Source organism: Lonchura striata, chromosome 6, assembly GCF_046129695.1.
Source record: "Lonchura striata isolate bLonStr1 chromosome 6, bLonStr1.mat, whole genome shotgun sequence".
Classification (NCBI taxonomy): domain Eukaryota; kingdom Metazoa; phylum Chordata; class Aves; order Passeriformes; family Estrildidae; genus Lonchura; species Lonchura striata.
The window spans coordinates 8,744,351-8,762,380 of NC_134608.1; the positions used below are offsets into that span (position 1 = coordinate 8,744,351).

The 18,030-nt window shown below is 45.2% G+C and overlaps 1 protein-coding gene across 1 annotated transcript; it reads right to left on the reverse strand.

The window, feature by feature from the left end:
• Nucleotides 1-10,488: 10,488 nt before the first annotated feature.
• On the reverse strand, nt 10,489-12,819 carry SIVA1 (SIVA1 apoptosis inducing factor). Its single transcript, XM_021528933.3, has 4 exons — nt 12,678-12,819; nt 12,016-12,192; nt 11,197-11,353; nt 10,489-10,727 (listed from the first exon to the last, which is right to left on the reverse strand). The coding sequence occupies exons 1-4, from the start codon at nt 12,793-12,795 to the stop codon at nt 10,670-10,672; spliced, it is 510 nt and encodes a 169-aa protein (XP_021384608.1). The 5' UTR covers nt 12,796-12,819; the 3' UTR covers nt 10,489-10,669.
• Nucleotides 12,820-18,030: the final 5,211 nt, after the last annotated feature.

Below are 18,030 nucleotides of genomic sequence, written 5' to 3' on the forward strand. Positions count from 1 at the left end.
AGTTTCTTTCCCCTTTTTAATTTTTTTTTTTTTTTCAGAATTCCAGTTTTCTTTATTTGCCTTTTGCCGTATGACATCATTCTGCCATCTATTCCCAGCAGACAAGGAACAATGGATTTCTTCTTCCTCTTCTCCCTCTCTTTCATTCTTCCTTTGTGCCTTACCCTGTCCCTTGTCCTCTGCAGGCCCTTCTAGAGGGTGTGTTATCAACTGACAGAATGCCTCTTTAAATAATTATTTTCCTCATGCTGGATGCTCCTTGGGTCACTGTGGAGACTTCATCTGACCCCAGTCCACAGGAACATTTACAGCGTCAGTAAAGACCCACGTCCTCAAGTTTCATGTAGACTCTTAACTGGTGTATTTTGGCATACTGGCCTAAACAAAGAAAAGAGCAAGTCTCCCATTGAGTTTTAAAGTGATTTCCTATTTCTATTGATATTTTTTATATCAATTCAGCTACAGATAAGAGGAGGAGATAAGTGCCCAGTGCCTTTTGTCACACACTGTTGCTCCTTTAGTAGAGTTAGAAGAGAATTGATTGCTTTAAAAAATATTTGGTTACCCCTTACTATCTGGCATCCTTTTTGTGTTACATGACATACCTAAATTTGTGTGAATTTCCACCTGATAAATATAAAAAACCTGGGGAAAACAAAACAGAAAATTTGCCTGCCCTTTATCTCACTTTGCTTTGCTTTGTGGTATGAACTATCAAGTTTAACATATCTAGAGTTCTCTAAAAATGTAGAGTTAAGTACCTGATAAGACACTAAATGAAAATTGCTGATGGAAAATGTTTACATCTTCTCTTTAAAACTCTTACAAACACTTAAGAACTCTTTAAAATGTGGGAAACTAAAGCTACCCAAGCTACTTCAACATCCTCAAGTTCTCTGCCTCAGTCTGCAGCCTGGGACCAATTTACCCACTTTCCTAGCTGTGAAAGGCTTTCAGTTCAACTCAACAATATTGATAAAACTCTTGGAACTCAAGACTTAATCATGTCTTTTCCCATCCTACTGCAGAACCAGGGAAAGCTTCCCCTCTCTGGCACCCAGCACACATTATCCCCTGGGTACCCACTGATCTCATCTTCGAAGAGGAACTGAGGGGGAATTCCTGCCAGGCAGCTCTGTGGAAGTTGCCCAAGAAGTTTTAACACCCTATTCCTGGATGATATTGTCCCATCCTATAGTTACCCTGCTTGGCTCCAGCTAGTCTGCAGATGCAGGTTCAAAATAAAATCAACCTCCATTGCTCCCCCGCCCACTTATTTGGGCAGCTAAGTGAAATCCAAACATATGGACTCCATAAATCCTTTGTAAATGGCCTCGTGTTGAACACTGAGCCAAAGCAATGGTTGTCATTAAACAAATAATGACACCACTAGAGCAGAACACAAATGGCACACGGGGGCAGATGCTCAGCTGTGCAGCCCAGTTTGCCCAGTGACACCAGGCTCACTGACACTGCTGCCCCGGTGCTGGTGCTGCCTGCTGTGAAACCAACCTGGAATCCACACAACCCTCCTGCAAAGCTTTGAGGGGTGCCCGGGCAGGGCCAGGCTCTGAATGAAAGGATGTTCTGCAGTGTTTGTGGAAGAGCAGGATGTGAACACCAGGACAGGCTGCCCAGGGAATGGTGGAGTCACTCATCATCCCGGGGTATTTAAAAGCCGTGTGGATGTGGCAACCTGAGGACAGGGTTTAGTGCTGGGTGAATTGGTTGGATTTGATGTTTTTAACAAGCTCAATGATTCTATGGTTCTGTGGCAACAAATTTTCAATAAACACAGATCATAATCAAGAAAGCATCCACAGCTAGGCAAACCAGAGTAAAACAGCTGAAATAAAATACTGCTGGAGACAGGTTTAAATATAGACTGACTCAAAAGCACGTGAAGAGCTGTCCTATTGCTGGGGCAAACTGTCTCTCAGTAATATGAAATGCCACAGGGAATGTGTCAGAATAGTTTGCTACAACAAATAAACACACATACACCCCAGCCCACTGAATTTTTTCAGTAATTATAAACTCTTACATGCAATCTAAGTAATCTCATAACTTTCTGAACAGTAATGAAACTGTGGAGCATGTTGCATTAAAATATGTATCAAAATAATCATCTTAAATTTATTTTACACCTTCCAAGGAGCTCAGTTCATCACACTTTTGCTTGTGTGGCATCTGACCAGATTGTCAAAACCCATTCTTACAGGGTACTGCAGGGTACTATAACTTAAGTGATTCATGCATGCAGCTGTTGGAACTGCTTGTTGGGTTGTGAAAAAGCTTGTGGTGCCAAGTGCTGATCTAGGAGAACTCAGATCTCCATCAGCCGCCTTGGCTCCGAGTTGTTACTGAACAACAGATGGTAGCAGGAGTTAAGCAAACTAAGAAAATATTCTAAGTTAAAGGCCTCACAAGAACTGAAATTCTTGAGAAAATACAGAGAACAAGTGTTAAGGTTGGAACTAGTTTTCATGTCCAAGTGATGTATGCCACTAAACTTTAAAGGGTACTCTCATTTCTGGCAGCACTCCTTATGGTGGAAGTTGTCATTTAACTTGGGCAGAAGCAACCACGTATGGAATTAATATCACAGATATTTCAGGTACAGCTCAGAGCCACGACTCCTGCACATCAAGCTGCACTTGCCACAATGTCTGGCACTAAGAAAAAGAGGAAAGAACCCCAAGTTGTGTTGTTTTGCAGTAGATTACAAGCAGCAGCAGCAGCAATGAAGGGACAGGATCATGAGCACTGATTTATTTCTCCAGCAGAACAAGGACAGCACTGCAGTTCACAAATGGGAAACTTGTTGGTGCTAAGGGGAACAGAAGTGCACAGGCTCTCACTGTGTCCTTATCAGCAGCAACAGCACAGAAGGGACAAAGCCAGTGCAAGATGCAAGAAAAACTGTTCCAGCAATGATCCCAAACATGACAGGGAGGGTGTAAGAGAGTGCACAGAGTAAACAGAGTGAGGTCTTGTACCAGGCAAGAAAGGAAGGCCCTCTAACTCCAGTAACTTCTGGTTTTGGGTTTCATCAAGACAGCACACTCCAGTATGAGCTAGGTGAGGAACAAAAGGTATTTTCAGGACTTATAGAAGTTTGTGTTCAGCAGTGCTGATCCAAAGTCACAGGAAAAAAGTAGTTTTCTGTAATACTTTTTACTCCATGCCCTGGCTGAACAAGAAAGATCCTGCATTTCTGTGACCCATATAAGTACACAAATTTCTTCAAACTCTGTAAGCAGCAGTACAGGCGACTACACCCAACTGAGACCAAGCTCACTCATTTATAGAGACGTGAGGACTTCCAGAACAACCTGGATTGAAACCACTCAACAGAAAACAATTTATGAAGGAAATATGCAAATGGGCTTTCTTAATATTTTTGGGAGGAGACCACGAAAATCTGCATATTGACTGCATATTTTCAATCTTAAATTTTACTGTACTTTAACTCCTTATACTGGTTATCCCAACTGATCCCAGGTTTCTATGCTTGTTTTTACTGCATTTAAAAATACTTTAAAATCTATTTAGGGGCAGTAAGTAATCTTTCTATCATGGAAAGCAAAATGAGAACAACCAGATTACTCATTTGGGGAGGTATTACTCAGTGCAAGAAAGTGTGGGAGAACCAAGCTCCAGTGAATGAAATGAAACTCACTGGGATGAAATGCATAAAAGTGCATCAAATTCTGTATGTAAACTACTTGGTTGAAAATTGAATCATTTCTTTAGGTTCAGAAATCAATATTCAGCAAAGTGCTGCACTCTACAGCACATCCCACCAAAACACCTAAGGATATGAGTAAGTTTGATCGTATCAGTAGTTCTAGCAGAGTAAACAGGATGTAAGAGTGGACATACTCATAGCCTTTTACCAGTTCCTCACTTCTGGCAGCAGCAATCAATGCTCAGGAGAACAGAAGAAGGCAGCAGATCTCAGAGTGCTGAAGAGTTTCAACAGTACTGTTAACTCCTAAGTGTGTCCAAAATCAACACACAGCCTTGAGCTCCCAGAAACTCATGAAATCCTTGTGCTTTGGTAGAAGAGCACAGATGTGCCCTGTGTGTGACCTGGAAGTCACCAGGCTTCTTGTTCCCCTCCGTGGTTTCTCTGCACTGCAGGGTCTCCAGGCCACTAAAGCCTCGTGTGCAGCAGCAGCAGCAGCAGCTCTGGATGTCTGGCACAGAGGGATCTGTGCAGCTCCTGCAGCCCCACAAGGTTTGCCTTTCCCCTGGCAAGGACACCTTCATTTCTCTCCTCTCCTCCAGTGCTGCTCATCTCATCTCATCAGAAAAGCCAGTGAGGTTGGTCACATGTAATAGATCCTTGATAAATCTGTGTGACTGTTCCCAGTTCTGTTCCCACCCTTCCTGTGCTGGGATGTGGAGCTGGACACAGCTTTTGTGAGGATTCACACCGTAAAATGCCTGTGGGCTGAGGTCACACTGACCAGCCCATCGTTCCCCAAATTGTTCTCCTCAAATACTGGCACAACTCTCACCACCACCACCAGGACCATCCCTCAGGTGCCACTGCCAGCCAGCACCCACTGCACATTTCCTGGTCCAGATTCACAGTCCTACTCTTGGCATGGACATCACTGAACTCTCACATCATTATGAGAAACAACTTGAATAGGATGTTAATTCAATGCAAAGAAATGTGTAATGGGAATATTTGGTTGTGGTTTTTCTTTTTCTGGTTAGGCTTTGTTTTTTTTTAAGAAAAGTGTGACATAACTTACATGTTGGTATATAATCACCCTTATTTGTCATAATGATACATTAGAATTCAATGAAAAAATGGGAACAATTTATGCTCTTGCATTTGATTTACATTTTGCTCTTGTCTTTGCAGGCAGCAAAACAGTCTGTTCAGAATTTCAGGGCATATTTTATGAACGGTACAAAATATCTGGGATTAAAAAAAAAAAATCTGTTTTGTGAACATTTGACCTACAGGTTTACGAGGGGAATATTTTAAAACACACTTCCTCTCCAAATTAGCAGTCCTGTTATTACAGTATCAATTGAGTGAAGACTTCAGAAAAACACCAAGAATTTGGGTTACAATAGACATAAACCCAACGTCGTGCTGCCACCCTGTGACTTGAAGATGAAACTTCTGCTGCGAAGGCTGGAGGAGGGATTGTTTTATCTTAAGCCTCTAATCAGATTAAAGAGCATTTCTGCACGAGGAGCCGCTGGCAGCTGGTGGAATTCAGTGCAAGTTTAAGAGAAATACAGACCAGATCAGGACAGTACTGGTGCAGGTTATCAAGGGGACACCTGCCCTCAAAACCCTAAACTGGGTCTTTGTCAGGGAAAGAAGAAACAGAAAAAACATCTGCATCTTACAGAACAAATAAATGAGAAGGGGATCATGATTTAAACTATGACACTTGAGCAAAACAATGTAAGAAAATACAATTAAATAAATCCTAAAATTTAAAGTAAATCCTATAACCACAAAATGTTCAAGCAATAATAAGCTCTGCAAGAGATAAGTAACTTAACATCTATCACAGGGTTTTAATGCAAATCACAGCCATGAGTATAAAAACTTTTAATAAAAGTGTAAGAGAAAATAATTTGATTCCAGCTGAGTTTTTTCCCAGAGGAAGAAAACAAAATAACAAAAGCACAGAATACAAACCACCAGCAAATATTAAAGCTTGTATTACAATTGTAGCAGTTCAAAATGCAATCAAACTGTAAAAGCTATGGTATTTCAATAGCTGTTCAAAAAAAGTTATATATGTGTATGCATGCATATTAGCCATCAAAATATACAACACAACACTGTGTGATCACTTTCACTTTATTGCAATTAATGATGTAAAATAAAAAGTAATTTGGAAGAATTTTATTCCAATTTTCTACCCACATGTATTTGCCTTTAAATTACACTGCTCCTATTTATTTCTTAAAGAATCATTAACACTTTCTGGCTGCTTTTAATAGGTTACCCAATCTACCTCACTGAAAACAATGTTCAAAGTGTTGCTACCTTTCCCTTCCCAGTAGTGAAAAACCCTAAAGAGAGTGGAGGAAAGAGCAGGTGATTTTTCTCAGCCTCACTCAAAAGCCTGCTGGGAGCAGGATGCTCTCTGGGAGGAGCCCCCCACATCCCTCTCCTCTTCCAAGCTGCCACACCCGAGGTTGTGCTGCCAGGTTGGGCTCTGGAGTCCCTGTGCTGCTGCAGCAGTTTTGTTTAGCACATGTCTGACTGCTGCTGTTGGTTTGAGGTTTTGCTCCCTCTCCCTGGAGAACCCCACATGGATCTAGGCTCAGTCTGACAACTGATGGTAAAGCACTGCAAGGACAGAGCTTGACAGACACAGAACAAACAGGAATTTGCACATTCTATCCCAGCTGCTTCCCCAGGCACACAGGGCTTCATGTGCAGGTAGTCAGTGCTCTTGGAATCCAGGGGCAGTAAAAGCAGCACAAAGAGCTTTTAGTTGCAGAATTTGCAATGAGGAAACAGTATCACACCCAACCAAAAGTTACAGAGCAGTAGTAGAAGCAAGTTTGTATATATACTCCATACCTGGGAGATTAATGACAGCTATGTTTTGCTGCGATTCAATTTTTTTAATCCAGTTTGATCCTGTCAAAACCCAAAGCCATCACACAATGACTGGTAGGGAGCATGGTGAAAGAGAGAAGTATTTATTCCTTGCATAGTGCTGGCATTTCCTATTGTCTCACCAATCCAGCCAGAGGCCAGCTGAGTGTTTTCAAAAGAAAACAGCCCAGCAAACCTGGGGACAAAGATAACTGTTTCAATTTCTACTTCTTGGCTGCATCTCTTCAAGGTAAGATTCTGAAGATTCAGAAGATTTAAGCCCTTTGCATATTGCTGCCACTTCTGAGTGTCACTTCTGAGCTGATGACAGCAAACTCAGTACAGAAGCAAAACATAATTTCCTTACCCATCCTTGTAAGGAAGAAAAGGACATAGTCTCTCACTCTCACCTGCATTATCTGGGGTTTATACCCTGTCCTGAGATACAATACAACAGCATCTAATTATCACCTGTTCAGAAAGGAACACAAAAACCTCTGAACTGGCTACAAGTGTAGGACACTAAAACAAAAAGGAGGGGAAGAGGCTGAGGTGATGGCTGTATTAAACAAAAGACACATCAATCATAGAATGGAGAACTGACATTTATTTATTTTTAATTTTCACACTGTCTGGATCATCTGTAGAATGGCTCACTTCTCTTAGAAGAAAGCAGACTTCTGAACTGAACTGCAAAATATTTGGGAATTCCTTTGTACAATGCTATTGAAGGAGAAAGCTCAAGTGTATTTGCTCTTTTCAGTGAGCTTTTTTACAATGTTGTGGGTTTGTTCTAATAGTCTGAATCTACTGGAGACTACTGCAGTAATTTACCACTTTAGACTGTCCTTAAATATTTGGTGTCTATGAAACCACACATTTCTAGAATTGACTCAGTTATTAGTCTTAAAAGAAACTGTTTTATCCTGATCAGATCAGCTGACTTCCTTTTGGACACAGAGGTCTGCTCTTTGAGACATATGTCACCAGTAATGATACACAGGCCTCAGAAGTTTCTCATCCATCTGTAAAATCATTACTGCAGGATATTTTTACCCATCAATTTGCTGGCTCCGCAGGGGATCTCCTTCCCTTGGAACAGCCAGAAAACTTTGATTTTTGACACTTTGCACTGAGTGGGAGGGGAAGAACATGCAATTACAACAAAAAAGCACAGGATTAAACCCAATTTCCTGCTCAGCTAATAAACCAGACAATTTCTCTGGCTCTCATTTACAGTCCTAGGGGTACCCTATGTGTTGTATTATAACTCTATTACAGCTCAATGATCAGTGGCAACAGACAAGTCCTTGTGAGGAGGAGTTAATTAGGCAAAGAGAAAAATCTTTGTACTTCTCACCGTAAGATTTTTCCCTTCACATAGGTTTTTTTCTTTTTTGTAGGCATTATAAAGATTTATAAACACTCTCCAGTCTTACCTCCCATTGTTTATCTGAGAACTGCAGGACTAGAAAATGAACTTTTTTGAATAATATTTGAGTCTTTTGGTAGACACAGGGAGTTTTCTTACCTTCTGAAGCCAGAGAAGCAGTTGTGGTAACCACTAAACCCCATTTCTCACACGTGTGAAGGACCTCCCCTGTGCAAGGGTTGGCCATGCTGTTCTGTGCTCCTCCTGCCCTTCCCCTCCCAACCTCTAACCTTCTTCCAGCCCTCCTGCTTTTCTTCTCTCAGCTCTTCACGCTGCATTGGGTATCTATCCTAATGTACAAGCATCTTTCAAGCAGCTAGAGGATAACAAATAAGAACATTAAGCCATGAAATTTATGTCATTGTTTACAGAGGACAGCTTTCTATGAAATACAGCAGTGACTAAATGAGCCAAAAAACCATTTCCATCACTAGTTTGAAACACAAATCATTTGTAAACAACATGTCTCATCTCTCCCAGAGCCTAGAAGCAAAACATTATTTTCAGTCTCTCACCCTCAGGAGAGAGTAAGAAAAAGCAGACACATACTTAAAGGTTTCATTTTGAAAAATATGCTTGACTGAAAAACACTTTAGTTCACTGCTTAAAGCTTCAAATGAAACAAAGCCAAGTTTTAAAACTCTTTCCTAAAACTAACATCTAAATGCAATAAACCACAGGTTCTTTCCATCCATAAAACTCAGCTTTGTGGTTTAAAATGATTGCCACAGGGGCAACATTTTTATCTGCCCTGTGACACCAGCTGGGAGCTGCACCAGAGATCTGCCACCATCCTGACTTCATCTATTAGAGCTTTGAAAGAACAGATAATGCCATGGAATTCCTGCACATTCCAACTAATTCTTTCACTAGTAAATCCCCTGACTTGAGACTTTTTATTTTGTTTGTTATGGGAATGAAGATAAGACAACATTTCACAGCTGCTCAAAATGAAGACTGGAGTAAGAACCAGTAAAGTCCCCCATTTTAACTGGCTCCAAAACATGCAGAACAGGAAAACTAACCAGATCCATCAGCATGTCTAGGCTGGCACATATGGTCAGTCTAAGCTGGCACAGATGCTTGAGAGTGAAGTGACACCCCTCAGGAAACCCTGAAGGGCACAAATGCTTTCAAAGTGTGTCTGCATAGTTATACAAAGTGCTACACAGGCGAGGGAGGATGTCATCCTGCACCTCCCTGTGGCTGACACACCCAAAGCCCTGACACTGCAGCTATGAAGAAGAGCTGGTCTCCAGCAACAGCCACCCCACCCTTTGCTAAAGCATTTACCATTCTCTTTGGGTGGCTGCAGGATTCTGACAGGGAAATACCCAGAATGCCTCCAGAGAATGTCAAATAAAGGTGTCCCCACGAGGGAGAAATCAGGCTCTCAAATTGCACTGCAATGGACTTTCCATCTCTTCAAAGAGAAATGGCTAAAGTGGAGGGAAACAGGTAAAACAAGGTTACTCCACCCAAAACATACTAATTACAGTAGAGAAGACTGGGAAGCATGAGTGGCAGGCTTTGCTTCAGGAGTTCAGGGCAAAGAATTTGAGAAACAGACCATTAACTGGGCCACAAGGATTTCTTTTCTGTGTCAAACCTATTCCTTTTATCCTACAGTCTGACATCAGCCACTCAAGTCAGCATTTTCATGAGGTAAAGACCACTGTAGTTTTCTCTTAGGCATAGCTGTTTTGCCAGATGAAAAGTGGCTTTTTTTAAAGAAACATAGCAAAATCAGTAAAAGAAAACTACTTTGAGGGGCTGTTCAGTAGTACTTTATTCTTACAGTACAAACAATACAGTTTGCGTATTGTTATAAGCCTCTGCAGTAATTTGAAAAGAAAATTAGGAATGAGCTGGTTTATGGAGAGGTGTCCCTGAGTGCTGACCATTTTTCAGACCACTTCATGAGCTATTTCTAAGTGGGCATTCAGAACAATATGAAGTTTACAGAGTGGGTGATAAACTCATACAGATAATTTGCTTTCCAAGAAAGACCTTTCAGTGAACGTACTGGAAAATTTACTAATGAGAAAAATTTTTCTGCTCCAAGCCTGGTGTGCTATTGCTCTTTCTATTAAAGTTACCACAGAAAGATTAAAACCATTCAAGCTGTCAGTAACCACAAGATATTTGTGATAGCTTAAAAAAAAAACTTAACCAGAATCAGCAAATTGTCTTATTTGGAAAAGCCCTTAGGCCTGGCTGATTTTCCTAGATAGCTCGCAAAGAAAATGTTGTGTGTCCAGAATGGATTCACACTCACCTGAAAGCACAGAAGGAGCAACTGATTTCTATTCTGATCCCACAAAAGTGTGTCCTAACATGACCAACAAGTGAAGAGAATATTCGGAATCCTGTATCACATCAGGACCACCAGGTAAAAGCACAGAGTGGTCCCTTCCAGACAGGCACATCACAACTAGGGAAAAGGAAAAAGCCGACTCAATCTAAAAAGCTTTAAAATATAAATGTTTATTTAGCTACAATATTAAAAGTACAATATAATGTATAAAACATAGAAATTCCATAACTAATTCACATGCTAAAAGGATTATTTAACCAGTTGTAAGGAGAAGACTTCATGAAATTCATGGATGTTTTAGCCACAAGGGTTATTTCATCAAGTTTCAGACTTGAAATACTGAACAACCATTGCAGAGAACTTGCTCTCCCACATCACCATAACTAGGGAAAAAAAGAAACAAAACAGAAGAAACAAAAGTCAGAGCGCCTGCTGTTTCTGGAACATAACAATGGCATACTATTCCATTATCAACTGCAACCATGGGACTCCCACACAGCACACTCAGTATTTCTTTATCCACAGAACTGTTAACAATGAGAGAAAAAAATTAAGATTATTCCTTGGAAGTGCATGCATTCAGCACTGGCCAGCATGCTATCCTGCTGGTGGGGAAGCAGGAGAAATTTTTGCCTCCTACAGCATTTAAGTAAGAAGCTGAACTAGACTTGTACTACGGTTGATTAGAGTGCTTCACACAGGCATTTTAATTTGCATGTTTCAGACAGTTTTACTGCTGCTAAAGCAAGAGAATTGTTTAACTCCTTTATGGGTACGAGCCAGATATCGGCTGCACCCAGCTACCAGGCCATGTGTAATTAAAATAAGCTTCCAAACTCGAAAGGCACTTACTCAACAGCGGAGCACAAAGAGCAGGTGACGGTGTTACAGCAGCTGCAGAGCCTGCTGCAGCTCTGGCACACGAACCGGTCACACTGCGCACACGCCTCCTTCACATCGGCCGTTCTCACACACGACGAGCAGGCTCTGGACGCTCCCACCGGTGGAACTGCTCGGCAAAGACACGGAAAAGAAGGGATGAGCTCTACAGCAAGGCAGGGGAAGCAGCTGGAAGTTCCCGCAGCTGCAGAGCGCGTCCGTGCACAGCTACAGGTGGCAGCACTCCACAGGATGCTCGGGAATGAGAAGGGACAGGGAGCGCCGCTTGGAACGTCCTTGGTTCTTTCTCTGCTCAGCGGCAAGATGCAAAGTGATCTAAAGCAGAACACAACACGCGACAGTTCCGAAATCTGTCAGCTCAAATCTAACACTTCCTTTAAGGAAAGTCAATAAAGAAGAACCACACAGCAGTAAACCACTCATCATATTACAGACTTCCTAGGGAGGGGAAGCCAAAGGGCAGCACTGGTCTCTGTAGTGACCAGGGACAGGAACAGAGGGAATGGCCTCAAGCTCCGTCAGAGGAGGTTTGGCTTGCATATTAGGAAAAGGTTCTTCACCCAGAGGGTGGTCTGGCACTGCAACAGGCTGCCCAGGGAAGTGGTTAAGGTTTAAACTCTGGGAAGTGCCAGAGTTTAAGAATCATTCCGACAACGCTCTCAGGCTCATGGTGGGAACGCCGGGGGTGTCCTGGGATGGAGCTGCACTTGGACGGGTCCCTGCAGCTCAGGGCATCGCGCGGTTCCGCGACCCGGCCGGGCACTCACTCACCCCTGTCCGCGGGCCGCCGCCGCAGTTTCCCGTCGTGTCCGATGAGGAGCTGCCCGCTCCAGCGGGAACCCTCGTCCTGCGCCTCCCCGGCCGGCCCCGGCTCCGCCGCTCGGGCGGCGGCCGCCGCGCCCTCCATGTACGCCTGGGCACCCCTGAAGAGCAGGCGCCGGGTCCTCTCTGCCGGCGAGAGCAGAGTTACGGGCGGGCTCCCCATGGCCGCGGGCCGGCACATCCCCCCGGCGGGGCGGCACATCGCATCCCCCCGGCGGGCCGGCACATCCCCCCGGCGGGGCGGCACATCGCATCCCCCCGGCGGGCCGGCACGGCACATCCCCCCGGCGGGGCGGCACATCGCATCCCCCGGCGGGCCGGCACATCGCATCCCCCCGGCGGGCCGGCACGGCACATCCCCCCGGCGGGCCGGCACATCGCATCCCCCCGGCGGGACGGCACATCGCATGCCCCCGGCGGGCCGGCACATCCCCCCGGCGGGGCGGAACATCGCATCCCCCCGGCGGGCCGGCACGGCACATCCCCCCGGCGGGCCGGCACATCGCATCCCCCCGGCGGGCCGGCACATCGCATCCCCCCGGCGGGCCGGCACATCGCATCCCCCCGGCGGGGCGGCCGGCCCGGCGCCCCCCGCTCCTCGCCCCGCTCACCGAACACCTCCCGCCGGTACTCCTCGCCCCGCACGCCGCGGCTCAGCTCCCGCAGCCCCACGCGGGTCTTGAGCTGGAGCGGGGCCGCGTCCCCGAAGGGGCAGGAGCGCTTCGGCATGGCCGGACCGACCCGCGCCCGCCCCGCCCCGCCCCGCGCCGCGTCACGGCCGCGCCGCCGCCGCCCTCACATCCCGGCCCGGCCGCTCGGGACCCGCGGCCGCTCCGCTCTCTCCGCAGGGAAGGGAAAGCTCCGTCCGCAGCGCTAAATCCCTCTTCCCGCCGCGTCCCGAGCGGCCGGCGGGGCTGGCAGAGGCGCCGGCCCGGCCCCGCCGCCGCCGCCCCTCAGGCGTCACCGCCGTGCGCCTCCGCGGCGGCGGGGCCGCGGCACAGCCGCAGCGGCGTTGGGCCGGTGCTTGTCTGTAAACTCGGAGTCACCCATATGCGGGGTTGGAAGGACCCGCGGGGATCATCGAGCCCAACTTCTGCCCTGCGCAGGACACCGCAGGACTCGCACCGGGTGCCTGAGCGTTGTCCGAACGCTTCTTGAACTCTTGTCAGGCTGGCGGCTGTGAGCGCCTCGCTGGGGAGCTGTTCTAGAGCCCGACCGCCCTCTGGGTGGAGAACCTTTTCCTAAACCTCCTCTGACACAGCTTTCGCCCATTGCCTCACGTCCTGTCGCTGTTCACCACAGGAAAGAGATCAATGTCTGCCCCTCATGAGGAAGCTGTAACTGAGGCTGAACAGACGGAGTGCCCTCAGCTGCTCCTTGTGCAGCTTCCCCACCAGACCCCTCATCGTCATCGTAGCCCTCCTTTGTAACCTCTCTAATAGCTTTAACAGATTTTTATATTGTGGCACCCAAAACTGCCCCCAGCACTTGTGGTGAGGCAGAGCAGTGCAGAACAGAGCAGGACAATCCCCTCCCTTGCCCAGCTGGCCATGATACTCCTGATGTGATGTCCCCAGGACAGGATTGTCTCTCCGGGCTGCCAGGGCAAGGCTGGCTCATCAATGACCCAACTTCCCATCAATGAGGACACCCAGGTCCCTTTCCTAGTTCCCCAGTCTGTCTCTACATTCCGGGTTGCTCTGTTCCAGGTGCAGAAACTGGCATTTGTCCTTTTCGTACTTCATACAGTTGGTGATTGCCCAGCCCTCTAATGTGTTGAGGTCTGTCTGCAAGGCCTCTTCCTTTCAGGCAATCGACATCTCTTACCAATTTTGTTTCATCTTTAAACTTACTTAGTATCCTTTCCAGTCCTGCATACAACTTGTTTATGAACTCTCTTTTCCCTTCTTGGCAGCCCCCACACTACGCTGGGCTCATGGAGCTCTTTGTGCAGTCTAAACCCCCTGCCCAAGTTTGGGCTGTCTGAATGCTGTGGGACCAACAAAAATGGGCACAAGCTTGAGAATTTCCTTTTTGAAAGACCACCAGGGAGGCCAGAGAATCCCTGTCTGGCCAGAGGACTCTGGTGGGCTCCTCAGCACCAGCCAACATCACGAATGGGCTCACCACTTGTGGGCACAATGAGTTTTTGGGGACTGATGCTCTCCAAGAGCTTCTGCTGTGAAAGGAAATTACTGCAATTAATTTGCTTTTTACAAGTGGGATCTATAGCACCGCAGGTGTGGTTACATGGTTAAAAGTAAGTATCAGGAGCCATTCCAAGTGGCAACCAGTCTGCATACTATGTATATTTTGAAAATACATTGTTTTCCTCAGGGCAAACAAGTTTAAAATGGTGTTGGAGTTTAGGTGCCATGTTTTGTGTCACTTGAAGGTGATCTGTCAAGAGAGTTTTATTTCTTCCAGAGGTCTCTGAATTCAAAACTTCCCCTCCATGTACTGTGGAATCACAACCAAGTACAGGAGCGATTTTTCCATGAATGAACTTACAGTCTGCTAAGGGTAGAGGACTTGTTCTTGGTTTCTTTGTTTTGTTCTGATCAAAAAAGTTCTTCTTCTGAAGAAAACAAAGAAACAACCAAAACCTCTAAACACCAAAACCCAAACAATAACAACCTTCTCAAAAAGTAGTGATAGAATCAGTATTTTTTTTAAAGCCTTTCATTCAGAAAATCATAAAAATTTACATTTTCAATACTAGCACAAGATTTAGAATGGCATGGATTAATGTGCTGAAAATGGGCCACAATACCTAATGGACTAACTCTTGTCTGGTTTCATTGCTCGAGTTCTTCCAAAACTACTGAAACCCCAAGACCAGTAGTACTGAGCACAGTGCCTGACTATGCCTGTAGGATCACAGCTATCCTGAGCTAGAAGGGACCCACAAGGATCATCAAGCTCTGCATCCTGGCTCTGCCCAGGACAGCCCTAAAACTCACACCAATGCTTGAGAGCATTGTCCAAACACCAAAATGATGAGTGTGAGTTTGCTGAACTGCTAATAGTTTGCACATACAACCATTCTGGTTTCATACAGGTTAATGTGATTTTTAAATTATTTTTCTGCAGACCTGATGAGCCCAGCCTTCTGGTCTATGATTGTAATTCACAGCAATTCCCAAAAATCCCTTCTGAGCTCCAAAATCTTACTCCTGCCACTCTTTCTTTATCTGCAAGGATTTCTGCTTTGGCTTTTTCTGCACATAATTGCAAATGCCATGCTTAAGTATGTTCAGCAGACTTTTCCAACTGCACATTGAAAACTCATGGCCTTTTCTTTCTGTCTAAGGAAACTACTTTGTAAATATTCACAACTTTGTAAATATTTTGATGTCCCTGATGTTCTTTGGGTTCTCTGGGAAATACTGGTTAATGCGAATGTAATTGCAGAATGTAATTGTAGTTGGAAAGAGCCCTGTCAGGATAGAGGACAGCAGATCACACATACTTCATTAACATAGCATGGGATAAATATGGATGGAGCTCAGCTGTCTGAGAGCTGGATGAAATATGGAGAAAGAGCTAAAAGCACTATTCCACTTGTGGGAAAGGAGTGCTCTGAAACACTGATCTCAAATATGAAGTAGACTTGAAAGGGAGTAGCTCATGGTGAAACAGTGGTGCTGGTGCTGTCACTGAAGAGTAAATTTAAGGACACTTTTGCAGAATCACAGGGTATTCTGAGTTAGAAGGGAATCACAAGGATCATCAAGTCCAGCTTTTGCTGAGGGCTGATCACATTTGACACATTACCACCACTAACCCACTGCAGGATTCTTCTGTGCATCTCTGAGTCAGCCTCAGGTGGTGACATCTCTTAATTGTTTTGTAAGATTCACCTTACCAACATCTGCTACTGACCAGCTCTCTTCTCTTTGCAAGCTATGAAGGCAAAATAATTGCCTGCTCTGCACCAGCAGGCCTGAGCACCTCACAGGGAGGGAACTGGTTCACTTGCCAGTCTTCTGAATTGTTACCCAGCAGAATGGTGCTGAGTGGTTTTTTTTCTTAGTTCCAGAGCAGTGAGCCTTGAGGAAGATCCACTGATGATTTAGAAGTAGACAAATAGTGATCCAGGCCTTAAAATACTTTATCTATCCCTTCAGCTTCACTTATATTGAAGTCCTCCTCTCCATGTGCTTGTAGTAAAATTTCCCATTTTTTTCTATTCCTCCATTATTAGGCCATTTAGAAAGACATCAAAGCACATCACATAGAGGTGGGACTCTTCCTCCTACACATCTTTAAATGGGGAGTTTCCTTGGTTGAATTGGTATAAAATGAGTGGCTTTTGGCCAGCTCGCTGGTTCTTTAATGTTTTCATGTTAAAACGGTTAAAGAAATAATCTGGAAATTCTTTTCAGTGGAAATTATATGATAGTAGCTGATATAGTTGGCCATGTGCCAGCATGCAATTTGTGTTTTGTGGGATGGGCTGTCAGGATGGGCACAGGTCCCCTGGTGGGCCTAGGGAAAAGTGCCACACCCCATGTGCTCAGTCCCACTGCACTGTCCTTTCTCTGCTCTGCAGTGTGGATCTGAAGATAAAAAAACCCTCCTTGCATAAAACTGCTTTTACCTGAAGGGCTAAGGGGCCATTTGCTTTCTTCTGTATCCTTTTCTTAGTACATCAGCCTTAACAGACATGTTTACAGCTGGGATCAGACATTATCTGTTCACAAGAGCATGTTGTTTCATGAGGACCTGCTAGCACAAAGTTTGTGCCTCATCTTGATAAGCTCTTCATGAGGTTCATGCATCCAAAAGATATTTGACAAGCCGGCGATATGCAGGATTAAGGGCTGGCTCTTGAGACATGCTGCTGTTAAGAGAAGACTCTGCTATCTTGTCACTCCAGCCAGTGCTTGCTCTTAAATTAGCACAGCATGGTTGAGTTTCAGAGCATGTTTCTTTCCTGCCAGCCCTGAGATGCACCAGTGCTGCTCAGCAGATCAGAGCACCCGAGGGTCCCACTCACTAGAGGGCACCCTCAAAACTATAAATTATTTTTGCTGTTACAGAGATGTTATTGTTCTGTTGTGAAGGGTTTACAAAAGGGCTGCTTTCCCTGTTTTTTTTTCTTAGTTGTTGTTGTTCCTGGCCCTCCCATAATGTGCTTTCTTTTCTGTTGCACTGTTTTCTTTCAGTTTGCTTCTTTTCAGATTATTTTAATCTGTCATGAAAGAAGGAATATGAATCAGACAGTGAGAACTACTATCACTGACCTAACACAGTGCCAAGTGTTCTGTTTTCTTTCTCTGCAGGAAACAATGTTTTTGATTTAATGCTAGGTTGTCCTAAAAATTCTTTAAATCTTTGTCCAAGCAGTGCTATCCATTGCTGAGTATGGATTTATGTGGGAGAGGCTCTGAGACATAGCTCTGTCCTTCCACTATCCCCACACAGTACAAACATCCTCTCCCACACATGGCTTGGGAAGGGATGGGCAAAACCTTCCTCCCTCCCTGTTGCAGCTGCCTCCAGCCCTGCTGTTATTATTTTGCTGTGGAAGGGAATCCTTGCTTTGAGATAGCTTGGTGTTCCTCATGTGCTCTCCCCTCTCCATTGCCCAGAGCAGCTTTCAGCTGGAATAACTCAGGGTGCATCTGCTCAGCTCAAAGGGGCTGTGTCAGTGCAGGCTGGCCAAGAACCCAGCTCTGCACTCACCATGTCTAACAAACCATCCCCAGCAGCAGCCCACAAAGTGTGTTTATTTTAAATATGTGTGGCTGTGTTGTCAGCCCTGCACAGAGAAGATCTCTGTGCACAGAACAGAAGCTGCACAGAGTCAAGGCAATTCCCTGAATGTTGCCAGGATAACGTGCCACAGCTTCAGGGACCAGGGACCATCACAAATGCTAATGTGGAAATTTCCTGAGCACAGCCTTTGCAGCTGAAATCCATTTATGCAGGGAAGTCTTGAAGGCACTCATTCTCTTT

Bases quoted from the DNA above. Each gene is read 5' to 3' on its own strand.
- SIVA1 (XM_021528933.3), bottom strand. From the start codon at position 12,795: ATGCCGAAGCGCTCCTGCCCCTTCGGGGACGCGGCCCCGCTCCAGCTC. The intron at 12,193-12,677 runs GTGAGCGGGGCG...TCTCGCCGGCAG, and splicing joins GTACCGGCGGGAGGTGTTCG to AGAGGACCCGGCGCCTGCTC. The intron at 11,354-12,015 runs GTGAGTGAGTGC...TTTGCCGAGCAG, and splicing joins GCGGCGGCCCGCGGACAGGG to TTCCACCGGTGGGAGCGTCC.